Raw genomic sequence first — 15,682 nt, 5'->3', positions numbered from 1 at the left:
ACGTCGACCCGCCTGACGATCTGTGCTCCCATTGGACAAAAATGACGAGGGCTGAACGCATAACCAAACCTGGAAATAGAGAAAAACATGAAATTCCGACGTGCTGCATTACTGCTCTGCATGTTATTAGACGCAAGATATTTGCGAGCGTCAAGGGCAGCTCATTCAACGGAGGTTCCGCAACGCTGTTTCTAATTTTGGAACCCGTCGTCGATTGCTTGCAGTAACCGGAGGAGCGGTTGCGCTCCGTGTGCCCCGCCCCCACCACATGCTGACAGCAGCGTGGCAAAACAGAATACGGATGATTAGGAATGAATTGAGCACAATATTCACTATCGGGCACTATTGCCACCCCCCCCCCCCCCCCCCCCGCGATGCTTGGCTACGGTGGCTTGTTAAGCCCAAAAAGGCGCATATGTCCTGCAGTTGGAGCGGATCAGCCGTGGTTTGTATTCAGACCGCGAAGCGAACCGCACCGAATGTGTTTGGAAGCGAACCGAGACCGCCTCAAAAAGTGGGTTTCGGTCCGCTTGCTTGGTCCGCACCAGGATTCGTTTGTGTGTATTCATACCTGCACAAAAGGTCCGGGTCAGCGTGGGAAACGAACTCTGGTCCGTTTAAAGCGGACCAAACAGTGCAGGTCTGAATACACCCCTTGTTCAATAGATTAATTGATCCATCGCCTGATTGGATCCGTAGTCAGTTATCTTTTTTTCATCTTAAACTCACTGATTGGTGATCACCTCCAAAATCTTGGTTATTGTAAAGCCCACTCGGTTAGAAAAAATCGATTCGGCAATATATCACGATATTACAGCGCGCAATTCTCGAATCGATTCAATATGCAGCCGAATCTATTTTTTTATTTTTTTATGGGAATCTTCAACAAAACATCTTATTTAGGGTTAGGATTTACACATTAAGCATGGAAGAATGTTATATTAATGGAACCTTAAGCCTCAATATTTTATTTCAGTGATGTTCAAACATGAAACAGACTGCAGCCTGAATTTTCAGATAAATAAATAAATGTTCATACAATTCTTACAGTGTACATGTACAAGTTGACTGATGAGTATTTTCTAAATTAGAATTTGAAAAAATCCATTTATAGATTCGTATCGAGATGAATCGAATCGAATTGTGACCTATGAATCGAATGAACGAATTTGATCAAATCCCAGATGATGAACATTTTTGCCATTAACAAATTCATGATGACCATCTGTAGTTAAATGTAAAGCAAAGACAATTGACACAAATCCGCCCGAGACCAGGTGCACTTCCTCCGCAGCCTTGTACGAAAATAGCAGATTGAGCTAAAAGCCCCGCAAAATAATGAATCAGGATAAACTTTGCTCTCAACTGTAAAGACTCTGCGTAATGGCGCTGCCAAACAGGTGTGTGCAAAGGTAAGCTGGCGTCCCTCCATGGCACGTCGCTGAAAGATGTCTGCTGACAAATGGCTTTGGCACGGCGTGTCCTGCGCCGTCTTGGACGCATCCGGTTGTTGGACAGAAGTATTGGCGCGATCGGACGCGCTCTGTCATCGCCTTGTGTTGCGACGGTGCCAAACCGCGACTTTAACTGTTAGCATTGCCACCTTTTGCGGTTGTCGCTGGCCTGTGGTTGACACTTAAACCCTTTATAATGTCACACAAGAGGGTGTTTGGAGGTCATTATTTGCCACAGGAATGAAGGATTTCATGGGGAAAGGTGGTAAAAAAAAAAAAAAAGTGTACCCGGGTTGAAGGGAGTCGGGGGGGTGATGTGCACCAGGGAACGCACTGGCCTGCCAGGAATGGCATGTGCACTTGGTAGTCCGGGGGTTCAAGGCAGCTCAGCTGTAACCCTAAACCAGAATAGACGTTTACCCTTTGAGCGCCTGGAGGGGGGGCAAATAAACACCAAGGTGGACAGTGGTTTCTTGCATGGCCTCGGGGCCCCAGCACAGCTCTGTCACACCTGTGCCCTCAATGCACAAGCGCTATTTCAGGGATTTACCTCGTCCTCACCTCCCTGTTTGAAAATTGTTCTGCCTATCTTTAACGGACATCTCTTCTTTTTTTCTAAGATGGAAAAATCTGTGACAACGTTCTCTATACACTATATACATACTACTTCCTTATAGAAAACACACAGCTTCGTCTTGACTATCTTAGGGCGGGAAATGCCCTTCAGACCCACATTTTTTTCTGTTGGGCAATTTTTAATTTTTTTAATTTTTTTTACTGATTATGACTATTTTCCCACATTAGAACAACATGAATTTTTTGTGTGTGTTATCTCATGTTTTTATTTGTTATAGTGGACGCCATAAACATCATGCAAATCAACTAGGATCCAATCATGAACCAGAAGTGTTGACATCATCCAAATTATGAGTTTTTATTGTTTTAAACACGCAAATATGTCATGTCCACTGCAATCATCTATGGGTTCGAAGGGGTTAAGGCACAAGAATGGGGACAAATACTTAAAAGATTTGGCCTAAAACAATATTGAGGTCAAGTAGTGACTGTTTTTCACTATATTTCTTCATTGTTCACTAATTATTATTGTACAACATTATTTATACTGTATATTTGTCTTAAAAAAATAGGAATGGACAGATTACCAGCCTAGCCGATTATCGGCGCAGATATTGGGCATTTTGACGAATATCGATATCTGCCTTTTTTCAAAATCTGACGGTAAAATGTCAAGCTAAAACCATTTTAATCTCAGAGAACTATTTATTTAAAATTTCAGTTAATTTTATGAGATGCTGCTGACCCTGGGAACCATCTTTTGTTTTTGTTTGACATTAAATCAAAGAAATGTGTTTTTAGGTTCCATTTAACTTTGTAAGGCTTATTGATAGCCTTGGGAGTTTCCTTAACATTTTTAAGAAATTTAAAATGAAGTATATTGTCTAAGATTTAAAAAAAAAAAAAACTTTTACATTTTGAAAGTCTGAAAATGTTCAATAAGCATTAATGCTTTAAGACATTTAGCAACAAAGTCAAGATTGGCATTTGTATTTTAAAAAATGTTGACGCTAATATTTCCCCCCCTTTTTACTGAAAATGAATATCGGCTTGATACTAGTACTAATAATTGGCATCAATATCAGCCCTGGAAAAAAAAATCGTTGATCTCTATAAAAAGACATTTGCGGCTTGTGTTACCAGTAATAACTACAATTTGAAACTGATCTTAATCAAGTCATGATTATTTAATAAGGAAATTTTTCTGAACTAGTTGCACATATTTTACATGAGGAAAAAAATCTCACGGCTCACCACCAAACAAAAATGTCACAAAAAGTAGACTGAAATATTGATCGAGTGATTTCATCTCACTTTACTAATCAGTTCAAAATCTGGGCCCAGTTAGTCTGTCTCCATTTTCCTTTTGAATGACTGTTCTCTTGCCTTCCTGGCTCAACCCAACAATGTTTTGGTAGCCCGAGATTTAGATGGATGCTAACGGTCCAACGTTCCCCACGCAACCATTTCCCCGAAGCAGCCCAGATGCTTCACAGTTTGTAGTCCCTGCAGCTCTGCAGGTGTCTACGTAATCACTCAAGTCATTCAAGCAGCCACAATCAATGCAAAGCCGCTTTGTTGGTCTTTCGCGTTGATCACGTTGTCACAGCGCCGAGCGGTTGTCATCTCTCAGGAGGCCAAATTAAATGTCGACTATAGGCAATGAGTTCAATTCTCTTGCAAAGGTTATCTTGTGGCCTTCCACGAGCTAAATACGGTCTCATAGACAACACAGCAAAAATAACAATGCGTCTGCCGGCTGAATGCGACATATTCCGAATTTTAGGTCAAATTCCCGGCTGAGGAATGAATGCCATTCTTCGGTACAACTATGACATTGAGTCTCCAGGCAGCAGCAGCAGCATTGAAGGAATTTGTGCTTGTACCTTGCGGATTTCGTAAATTGAAGGGAATGTTTCCAAAATTCCAGCCCATATCCTCATCTGCCACATTTTTTCCTGGCTCTTGAGCTCATTACTCAGCAGGCCTCCCATTAGCTGGCTTATTAGGGACGGTGTCGAGGATATCGTGGCGGTCTGTGCCGCCGTGGTAATTCGACATGCGTCTGCCAAGGAAAACATGCCCGGGCACTCTGACCGCAGGCCTCATGCTGGAATAATGGCGGAAAAAAAGGTGACCAGTGTTGGAATTCGGCATTGAAAATGACATAATTTCCCCATACAAAGCAATTTGTATGCCTCCGTTTAACATGCGTTATTCACTCACTGCTCAGTGTTATCACTATTACATCCTGCTTGATGATGCAGCTGTTTGGTTTCGTCACACTTGACTCGCTAACAGCTGTGAGAGCAGCACTTATCCAGGATTTCGATGGTTCTGTTCATGTGGGGGGGGGGGGTTGCTTTCATTGCTGTTGTGAATGAAGTCAACAAAGCTTCCCTGAATGCTGACAGGATTTTCACACAGTTTCGCAAACAAAGAATATGCACACACCGAAACATTATCCCACTAAGCTTTGCTCGCGCAGCCTGTCATCCTATTGTTGTCTTTTTGTGTGCTGATATAAATATGTTATACGGCTCTCAAGGGATTCTCATTAAAAATGTGACGTAAAGGTCAGTGGAAAGCAACAGGGAGTCCTCGTCCCCTCGCTTGGGTGTTAACTTTGCCAGTCAAGTGAGAGCTTCAAGGTCAGTCTTGACCTGTGCACTTTTTCAAGTGGTGCCTCTTGAGCAAGGGCATTAGAATGAATGCAATTATGTGTAATATTAATGCAAATGAAAAACATTATTGGCTTTATATTTCTACTCTTAGACAAAGTTGACGGGCAACTTAAGTGATGTTTAAATATGGGCAAAATACGTGCATGTCTGTCTTTTTTTCCAATGTACTTTGTACATCACAGTATCTTTTATAGGCGTCGTTAAACCAGCCAAAATATTGGTGCGGTCTTTCTAATATTTTTGAAATATGAAGTGAGCACATACCCATACATTTTGGTGAGGGTTAATCACAATATTAGTACATTAAGTGACGTTGATGGGTTTTTTTTCTACCGTGCAGATAAAGAGGCAACGGCTAACGGGATTTTAGCTTTTTGAATAATACTTCTTACAGAAGATTAATAATCACAATGTAATACATTTTGATTGTGATGAAACATTATTAGCGCTATACAGTATCATCGTGAAACTGATGTTTGCCACCAAACGAGATTCCATGGCATGAGTCGGTCTCCAAGTACAAGGTTGGGCGATTGTAATCACAGGTGGCAAATCCAGGTCCAGAAAGTAAGAACACTGCCACTGTTTTAGCCCCAGGTGCTAGCTAGCTAGCTAGCTAGCTAGCTAGCTCCCATGGTACACATTTACCTGCTAGGAGCTAGCTCGCGAGCTAGCTAGCATCAAGGGCTAAAGTCAAACTGTGGCAGGGTTTTTACTTTCTGGACCCGGATTTGCCACCTCTGATTGTAATGTTAACGAATGTACAATTCATCTCATCAAATCCTCTCTAATATGTCTTATTGCCACTCAGATGACACGAAACTGTTAAATATCCGTACACAGACTGATTTCTCTTCAACAGCCTTTTCTAATGTTTTGTAGCCATGAAGGACCAGATGGCAAGGAATTATCTAGAACTCAGATGACACGCATAATTAGAAGGGGGGGCATTACAACTGGATTAGTTGCATTACCACACAACCAACAAACAAAGCATTCCAGATGATGCTTGTTTCATTAATTACGAGGTATCAAATAGGAGCTTGTAAAAGTTGGTTGGTGTGAGTTATTTACTAATTTATTGGACCAAATCTTAAAGGTGAAGTAGCAACCAACTCTGACAATTTGGGGTTTGTGTCTGGGGAAGGCCACCCTTACTTCTGAAGTGGCTACTTCAAAACAAAACGATCAACTTCCTGTTCAGTTCCGTGCTTAGGTTCTTGAAAATTGTCACGCGTGTAATGCGACAATTTCTTCTTACAATTTTTGCCATTGTAAATAAACTTATGACCACAACTGAACGTATAAGACCAACATGGAGTTCTGCGGGGAAACTTTCTAGAACCACTTGTGTAGTTTGTCAATAGACTTATTTTTAAAGGGAAAGTAAAGTGTGGCGTTCAGTTCAGTCAACGCTGTGAATGAATGTAAAATAAAAAAATAAATGACTGATTCCTCGCTACGTTTACTGGTTGTGCAAATGTCAATATTTTTACTCTATCACAAATAACGTCATCTATTGAAGCGCATCAGTTGCCCTGAAGATTCTTGCATCATCGCCGCTTGACTCATTGTTAGCAACAATATATGACGGGCGCCTTTTCGGAGAACATTTATTCTATGACTGGGGGGAGGGAAATCACACCCAAGCAAGACATTCCGTCAGCCTTAATGTGACCTTCCTGAGTAGACTCAGCCTGAGAAAGTGGAAGGAAAACTGATGGCTGCCAAGGAAAAATGCCACTTTGCATATTTTTATATTTTGTACGTGCAGATTGTGGTCACATGACATTTAATGCTATTTTCAGACATTTGCTATAAAGTTTCCCCGTTTCATCCGTAAAAGTTTCGTTGTGCACAAACAGGACGTGGATCTGTGAGGCTATGTCGGAGCGGCAGATGCAGATGCAGAAGCCGGTGTCAGTGTATAGGAATGTCAGGAATGTACTGAGCGGGAGGGATCACACTGGGCCATTGATGCAGATTTATGACCTGCCGGGTCCGAGGGTTGACTCTGGAGGGGAACATTAGGTTGTACCTTACTAGCCCCATCCACCTACCTATGACGTCTTACAACAATATGAATGAGTGAATATGTCTTTCGGGGCCTTGTTCACCCCAGGGATACCAATATACAGTGGGTATAAAAAGTCTACACACCCCTTTTCAAATGCCATGTTTTTGTGACATGCAAAATTAAAACTAAGCTCTAACACTTCAGAGCTTTGTCCAATATTTTATAACGTTATGTTTTTTTGTTTTGGTCGTTTTTCAAGAGATGTAAAAATAAACAAACCCAAGTAAAGTTTTGGTTGTTCTAGTAGGCTTTTCATGTGGGTCCCATTGTCGCTTGCAGTCTGTGGCAGTTTGTTGATGTGCATTACCGCCACCTAAAGGATAGGAGCGGTCACACTGCAGCCTCGGTTGGCACAAGTCGCCGGCCGGTCTAATTCTCACCGGATGATCTCAACACTGAGTGGATGACTCGCCTCTGATCTGGTGGGTGTGTTGGAAAGTATTTTTAACGGGACCTTCCCCAAGCATTCGCCCAAGGAGTGGCGGAGTATCTGATACGAGAACAAAATCAACACGTATTTTTTATATTAGTGCCACACTGGAAATCTGAAAGGATCATGGGAAATGTAACCATTTTAGTGCAAACGGTAGCGAATCTACATGCACAATGGTGAGTGTCATGAATCATATTCCTGATTTTAAAACGTGAGCCTTGCCGTGCGAGCATGACGGGGCCGAAGGCAACCGCCGTGACCGTTGCCCTCCGGCGTAACCGGAGCCTCTCACCGGGTGAGAGGGTGGGCGAAGGGGGGTGACGGTGACTGTGGCGAGGGGAACAAGGCCAAGATTTACTGTGGGCGTAAAGGCATATTCCATAAACATTGACACACACACCAGCTGCCTGGCACTGTCACTAGACTGGGCCCCCTTTTGGTGCGGCGGCCTGTGCTTTCTGTCCCGGGTCGGGTCCCGAGGATCTGATTGCTGCCGCGGTCGCCCACCTGCTTCGCCAGTGTGAGCTGTCTGTCATTAGTGGATGTGCACTGATCCCACACCCTCTGTGTAAGTACAAGTGTGGACTGTCACTCTTTGACACTGAAGCCGGCCTTCACAGAGACATGTGGACTGTACGTATCCGTCCTTACACAGGGGTGTCAACGCTCTTTCTTCAAAATGCCCGCATAAAGAAAAATCAAAGAACGTGACGGCCACTTTGACATTCTTCGACTTTTGCAAAATGCACAAAAATTGAACCATTAACAATTATATATTGTTTCTATATCAAACTTACTCACAGCTTTCTGTTAAAGGTGAGAAGGCAAATTTTTGGGTCACCTATGACCTATCCCATTAGAATAGGTATGCACACGCACTGAGCAGATTTTCATATTTCAAAATTAAAGCAAAAGCAATGTGTAGTAAGATGATGATTTTTCAAGCAATGTTTACTTGGCGATCACGAATGGGGAAATATTCACAAATCGGACCTTGACACAGAGCAGAAAGTAGGGCATACCATTTTTTGCCTCTGAAGCTTCTCATTTATATTTATTCACCATTATGTATTGCAATTTTGAGATGATTTTACTTGTAAATAGTTTTTTTTTTTTTGTATTAGTATATCTTGAAAAGGTCAATTCATCATTATTGTTAGTAGTAGTATGTTAGTAGTAGTATAGCTGAAGTAGTTGTTGGGCACCATATCAATGAGGCGTGTGGGTGTCCACTCGCTCAATGCTAATGCTAATTAGCATCTATGTTGTGGTGCTATAACCCTTCAAGCAATGGTTTGATTGCAAACAATCCAGCAACACGTAAAAAATACTCACTGAAAGTTCTCACAGGCGTGTATAATCTCTATCCTCTGCAAAGAACCACCAATATCAGTACTGTTCTGATGATCTGAGAGGAGTTGAGATGTCTCAATGAACTGTAACGCTGTCTGTTTTAAACTGCTCCTAGCACAATAGCCATTTAATTTCTGTTGCTATATGATCTCTTTCCCTAATTTTCCAGTATTCCAAACATTTTGAGAATACATTGTGGTTATAGTGATCATGCAGTTCTAGTTATGCACATGTGAATTTTTCATGCTGTTCCTTTACCCAATCGCATAAGATCCGCCAAGTGTCCCTTAGGCCAATGAATGCAACTTTACTGAATATTTCAGATTTTCTGTAAAAATGAAAGCAGTGGAACGAACATCTTTAAAATGTTGGTGTTTTCATTACAGGACGGAATGAGCTGATCGCACGCTACATCAAACTTCGCACTGGAAAAACGCGAACCAGGAAGCAGGTGAGTCCAACGCGACCAACGCCACTTGTGAGCCATCCCTATTTTTGAAGCCCTTCAGAATGTCCGCTCCTGCTGAGTGATGCCCCGGCTCCCCTGGGTAGCGGCCCCCCACAACCGACGACCCGACGACTGATACAGGGCCAGCCGCCCGGCCTTCATACGCAGTGGGATCGTGTGTTGGCACGGTTTATTTTTTTGCGCCTCGCGGACGTGTTGCTCGTTAGAAGCGGCGAGAAGCGGGGGAATATGGCAGATAGGACGAGGGATTTGCAACGTTATCCTCTCGCGTGGCATCTGATACGTAGGGACTGATGTAGTGGTGGCAATGATGGATGTGCGTAGATAGAGACCCCGCTCAGTCATCTGGCACAGTCACTGTGGGGGAGCGCTGATGAGAGAGGCAGCGAGGGAGCGGTGATTCAGATTCAGGCGACTTTATTGATCCCAGAGTGGGCAATTCCTCCTTTAAAATGTGCATTTCCTTACGTCTGGGTCATTTTAGCATACTGTGACAATTGAGACTGGCCTCTCCAAAAGCATTTTTTTTTGCATGTGCTGTCCCAAGTTTTAAACGCAATGTTACACACTATGTCGCATACATCCAATTCAAAAGCTTTCGTGGCAATTTAAAGCAAGTAACACATGGCTTTTATTAGGGGTGTGTACCTGGCGATTCAATTCGTATCACGATTCATAGGTCACGATTCGATTCGATACCGATTAATCCCGATACAAATCTATACATTTATTATTGCGAATTATTATTTTTTTAACTAAAATTTTGAAAATACTAATCAGTAAACTTGTACATGTACACTGTAAGATTTGTATGAAAATGTATTAATTTATCTGAAAATTCAGGCTTATAACTGAGCCACTGCATTTAACAAACAGGTTGCAGTCTGTTTCATGTTTGAACAGCACTGAAATCCAATATTAAGGCTTAATGTTCTATTAATATAACATTCTGCCATGCTTAATGTGTGAATCCTAACCCTAAGTAAGACGTTTTGTTGAATATTCCCATAAAAAATTGATGTTTAAAAATGTATTCGGCCGCATATCGAATTGACTCGAGAATTGCGCGCTGTAATATCGCGATATAACACCCTTAGCTTTTATGCAATTGCTGGCCTTTTTCCTTCTTCCATATTAATATTTTTGCTCGAGCTGTTGTTTCATATTGTCTTTGAACTTTTTAGATTGAATTTCCAAGTTTTGCTACAGCTGAAGCGTTTGATTTTGAGGTTTTACTGTAGTGCTTAATTTGTGGTTCTGAAAGTATCTCTGATCAGTGATGTGCCATAGTGGAAGTCTATGGATGTTGTTTAATTGGTCTCCAGTTTGATACAAATTTGCTTGTTTACATTTGAGATTTTTTTATTATTATATTCTCCACTAGTTAAAATACTCGACATGGTTAAGAAAATTCCCAACTTGATTTTATCTGTGTGCCCTCCAGGTGTCCAGTCACATCCAGGTTCTAGCTCGACGGAAGGCCCGGGAGATCCAGGTGAAGCTGAAGGTACGCTATGTGAGTCAACCTTTTACTTTATTTTTTATTATTTTTTATTAAATAGCAAGTGGCAAAATGCTTAGAATGCAATGGTGCTTTGGGATGTGAGTTTAATTGATGATCAATGAACTGAGAGCCATAAAAAGAGCCATAGGAATTATTAATTGATCAAAATATGCAGAACCAACACATTCACTATTTATTAAATTAAATACAATGAAATTTTATGACTTAGTTGAGTTTAAAATATAAAAAAAAAAACACAAATAATGTATAAAGTCACTTGCTGAGTTAAAAAAAATGTTTCAAAGCAAAGTTCAAGATTTAAAAAAAAAAAATCAGACTTGAGCTGGCAAAACAGCAGAAATTGTGTCATTTCTTTCGATGTATCAGTATGAGTGTAATGAAAATTGTATATGTGAATATGAGGATGAATTATTATGGTGTATGCCTATGAATTACATGTACATATGCTACTGGCAAAGTGCATTTTCTTTCATTGAAATATATTAACCTATTATTGTATCTATTGAAATAAGTCAAAACATAAGGGGTAGGACTCGATACGTTTTCGACTTCTTCCTACTCCCTTTTGAACACGCAAACTCTTTTCTTCCTATTCTTGTTTTTTCTTTTTTACTTCAACTTATATTTTATACCAACCAACCAACCAAACCAAACTTGAGCACATATGTAATAGGCTGATTTAACCGCGACCTCTAATTGACATTTTTAAAAGTGATGTTTCATGAAACGTATTTCAGGAAGCCCGGAGGCTTTACTATGTACAATTATGAGCGCGCCAAACTAAACACAATTGTCAGGGAACAAATGAATCCCCGTGTTATTCCCCTGCAGGCACTCCAAAAGTGTTCCGGTGTCATCCCAGTCTCTCCAGTACTTTCTCAGTTTGCATTTCTCCCTCACATAGTGGGACTCTTCCGTGCCATGCGAGCCGCGAGTCTTCAGCTGGCTGAGCCCCGCCGTGGTCACAGGGTTAGCCTATATGATGGTGGAAGGGCGCTTTTTAAATACTACTTTGCTTGTAACTGAAATCCAGACCGCTGGCAGCCCCACTCCCATATTTCAGCTATGCCCTTGTGTCATCCAGCCCCGCCAGGAAGAATGCACCGGGTGGCCTTGCCGTTAAAGTCCGCTGCGCTTTCAGGAAACCACGGTGGATTTAGACGCAGGCGTATCACGTTGCCGCAAAGTACAGGACAGACAGTTGACGAGCAGCTGACTATGTTGTTTTTCTCCTTTTGGTGGCATTAGTTCTTTACCATTTTTTTTTTTTTTTTTTTTTAACCGTAATGATTGGATCACCATGTGCCCTGATTTGTCCTCTGACAGAATCTGCTTGTCATCGCCCTGCCAAAGCAATAAAGCAAACTCTTGACTGTAATATCACTTTATCTTCACCTGTGCTGCAAGCTGGCCTCAGGTGCCTTCAGCCCCCCCTTTAGGAGCTCCGCTTTCGTTACCGGCCAGCCAAGTGGGGTCTCTGAGTGCTAATGAGTGCTCCCCGTTTGCGTTACTGTGTCCCCCTCTCTGTCCTCCTCCCATAGGACCAGGCCGCCAAAGACAAGGCGCTACAGAACATGGCCACCATGTCCTCGGCCCAGATCATCTCGCCCACCGCCTTCCAGAACAAGATGGCACTCCAGGGACTCTCCAGGCCGGCTTACCCCACGGCTGGTGGGGTGAGTTAATCAACAGTACCTTTTGAGAACGTTTGAGCCCCTTTTCATGATGCTGATGTTGTTCGAATTGGTCAAACATTCGCCACACCTAGGAAAAGCTGATTCGCCCCTACGAAGGGTTACCTGTCGGTATGTCATTGGTTCATTTGGATTATGTTTGAAAAAAACGAGACGAAAAGATATCGCCAGGGTTTCAAATTAGGGTTGAAGACAGAGATTAGGGTTTCAAGCGAAGGTTAGGTTTTCATAGTAAGCCCATAAAACAGAAGACATCAAGTTAAGGTTCCAGTCTATTGTTTGGGTTTCTACAAAGTGTTGGGATTTCAAATGAAGGCTGTAAGACTGGGTAAGGGTTTTGAATTAGGTTTCAAACAAGTATTAGGGTTTCAGATTCAGCTTTTAAGCAAAGGTTAAGGTACAGGTCTGGTCCTTGATTCAATGATCAGGTTTCTGCAGAGTTTGCTGCTCATTTGATTCAGGTGTGTTGGAGGAGGGAAACATCTAAATAATGCAGGACTCAGGCCCTTGAGGGTCAGACTTTGACACCTGTGAGTTTGTGTTTCAAAATAGTGCCTGAAACCAGGATAACGGCTTCAAATTAGGATTTCAAGTCTGGGTTATTTTATTTTAAGCAAAGATTAGGGCTTTCGCCAGGTTAGTGGTTTCAAATGAGGGAGAGTTTTGGTCTGTAGTTACTGTTTCAAGCCTGTCAAGGGTGCTTCAAATTTGTATTTCAAGTCTGAATAGGGGTTTCAAACAAGGGTTAGGGTTTCAAAATTGGGTTTGAAGCACAGGTTAGGGGTTTGGGTTTTCCGTTTGGGGTTAGAAGCCAAGGTTCGCGTTTTGTGGAAAATTTAAGTGTTCCACTTAGGAACACAATTTCTAGTCCTATTCAATTTCAATGCAATTTCAATTTCTAGTGCTCGGGTTTCAAGTCTAGCTTCGGGTTTCAAAGAAGGATAAGAGTTTTGAGTTTGTTCGAATGAAGGTTTGAAGTTCAAAATCGGGTATTAGGGTTTAGAAGCCAAGGTTTCACAGCATGCAGGTCGATTTTTTCCAATATTTACTTTGGGGGTTGTTGGGTTTTTTCGCCCCATTTTCAGTGTATTGAATGTTTCTCATCAAATTTGTCTGATAATTTTCATTTGTAATCACCACCCACACCCCCCACACCCGCCTCCAGTGTATTTCAATAGGCATAAATTAAATGGGAAAAAAATGGCTGTTTTGGACAGCCCCAATTATAAATAAACAAATTGTTTAAATAGATACTCAATATTGGTCTATCTTCTGATCGGATGGATTATGTTTTTTGTTTTTGTTTTTTAAACTCGCTGATCGGTGATCGGCTTCAAAATCTTGATTGTGTAAAGCCTACATCTTATGCATTCATTGTGTGCATTGAAAAGTTACTGAACCTAGTCAACATTTAAAGCCTTGTATTATGTTATTCTAATCTTACTCTTCTATTCATTTTTTTTTCTTCCAGTTTTGGCACGGGGCTCTTCCGGGACAGCCAGGAGGCCACGAAGAGTGAGTGAGCCGCTCTCCGCCTTCATGATCATATCGTTCGCGTCTCATCCGATCCGCTGAATGCGCATCAGATGCATTTCAGATTGGGTGGACAAATTAGAGCGTGTCCGTGTAAATGATAAAGTCAGCTGTCAGACGTCAGGCATGCCGTCGTGCCCCCTGCGCCTTTAGAGGTCAGGCGGTCCAATTAGTATGTGAGATGGGGTCACAAGGCAGCGATGGTTCCTAACATGCCGCTCTCTTTCTCTACACCCCCCCCCCCCCCCCTCAGCATTAAGCCCTTCTCCCAACAGAGTTACGCCATGCAAGCGTCCTGCCCGGCCCCCATAACAGGTGGGTGCTCGCTCTCGCCCCCTCGCTCCTGTAGTGTTGACAGAGCGCCATCGGGCAGGCAAAATGATATGAGCAAGTGACGATGATAAAGACATTGCTCCGATCTTTCTGTGTTTTGCGCTCAAACTGCCCACCGTCCCACTTCCTAGGTTATGAAAGCACTGCAGGGCTGTCCATGTCACCTAGCGCCCCCCCTTGGCAGGGGAGATGTATCGCCAGCTCCAAGTTGCGAATGCTGGAGTTCTCCGCCTTCCTGGAGCAACCTCAGGACCCCGAGACTGTAAGCGTTATTTTACTGCGTGAAAAGTCTTTCTATTCTTTAAGTTATGTACCACGGTAGTAAGTTTTTCCTTGAGCTATACAAGATAATTATCACGCCTGATGAGTAAACCTTTATACTTTCTTGATACCTGTACATAGTACATCAAAAACATTTAGATGTACACATTCACCACCTGCAGCCATCAGTGAGTGGACTTTAAAACTCAGGACTCTACACCCTACAGTTGAGTCAAAAACAGCCCAAATTGCATCATAAGGCACCAATTTTGAATAGCTCACAAAACAACACAAAAATTGGATTGCTTGGTGCGTTATTAATTTCATTTAATTTTACTCAACTTAATTCAAAAAGTTGGGTCGGTTCATTTTTCACCCAATTCAGTTGGGTTATTTGATTTACCCCAAATGTTGGGTCAGATAAATAACCCACCCAAAAACCCAACAAATTGGTTTGCTTTGTGGGTAATTATTTAATTTGACCCAAGGTTTTGGATTAAATAACTAAAAAAAATTGAGTCGGTTCATTTTTCACCAAATTCAGTTGGGTTATTCCATTTACCCCAAAAGTTGGGTCAGATGAATAACCCACACAACAACAACCCAACAAATTGGTTTGCTTTGTGGATAATTATTTAATTAGACCCAACGTTTTGGATTGAATAACAGAAAAAGTTGAGTCGGTTCATTTTCCACCAAATTCAGTTGGGTTATTCCATTTACCCCAAAAGTTGGATCAAACGAATAACTCACAAAACAAGCCCAAAAAATAGGTTGCTTTGTAGATTATTAATTGAATTAGTTTAATAACTCAAAAAGTTGGGTTGGTCCATTTTTTTTTTTTTACTCAATTTGGGTTATTTTTTACCCAACCGTTTTTAGCGTTTAGAACATCAGTAGAGGAATACTAACCATGACAATTTAACTTGACTAACTCCGATTTTTTTTTTGTCTCCGCAGTTCAACAAACACCTCTTCGTGCACATCGGTCAGTCCAACCCCAGCTACAGCGACCCCTACCTGGAGTCGGTTGACATCAGACAGATCTACGACAAGTTCCCCGAAAAGAAAGGAGGCCTGAAGGAGCTGTTTGACAAGGGGCCACACAATGCTTTCTTCCTTGTCAAATTCTGGGTAAAAATATCTTTCAACTTATGATCATGTGAAAATGAGCTCAAATTGTTTGTTTATTTATTTGGCTAAATCCTTCAATTGGTGGCATCATCAGAGCAGATGGGACCTCTCAAAGTCACGAGGGTGAATGAAGTACAATGCGTGTACTCCTGTTAA

At 41.9% G+C, this 15,682-nt stretch overlaps 1 protein-coding gene across 3 annotated transcripts in view; it reads left to right on the top strand.

The window, feature by feature from the left end:
- The window catches only part of tead4 (TEA domain transcription factor 4), a 36,866-nt gene that overhangs the window by 9,637 nt on the left and 11,547 nt on the right, over positions 1-15,682 (top strand). The window contains exons 3-9 of one of the 3 annotated variants that reach the window (XM_086073417.1): positions 8,964-9,028; positions 10,491-10,553; positions 12,113-12,247; positions 13,737-13,780; positions 14,052-14,113; positions 14,263-14,393; positions 15,353-15,526. In XM_086073417.1, coding sequence (XP_085929543.1) covers positions 8,964-9,028; positions 10,491-10,553; positions 12,113-12,247; positions 13,737-13,780; positions 14,052-14,113; positions 14,263-14,393; positions 15,353-15,526 — 674 coding nt within the window. Of the gene's footprint in view, positions 1-8,963; positions 9,029-10,490; positions 10,563-12,112; positions 12,248-13,736; positions 13,781-14,051; positions 14,114-14,262; positions 14,394-15,352; positions 15,527-15,682 lie in introns of all 3 variants that reach the window. The other 2 variants (XM_086073415.1, XM_086073418.1) reach the window with 2 other exon arrangements.

Source organism: Leptonotus elevatus, chromosome 4, assembly GCF_054856555.1.
Source record: "Leptonotus elevatus isolate MCC_2025b chromosome 4, RoL_Lele_1.0, whole genome shotgun sequence".
In the NCBI taxonomy this organism is placed as follows: domain Eukaryota; kingdom Metazoa; phylum Chordata; class Actinopteri; order Syngnathiformes; family Syngnathidae; genus Leptonotus; species Leptonotus elevatus.
This window is presented reverse-complemented; position numbering and strand designations above follow the sequence as displayed.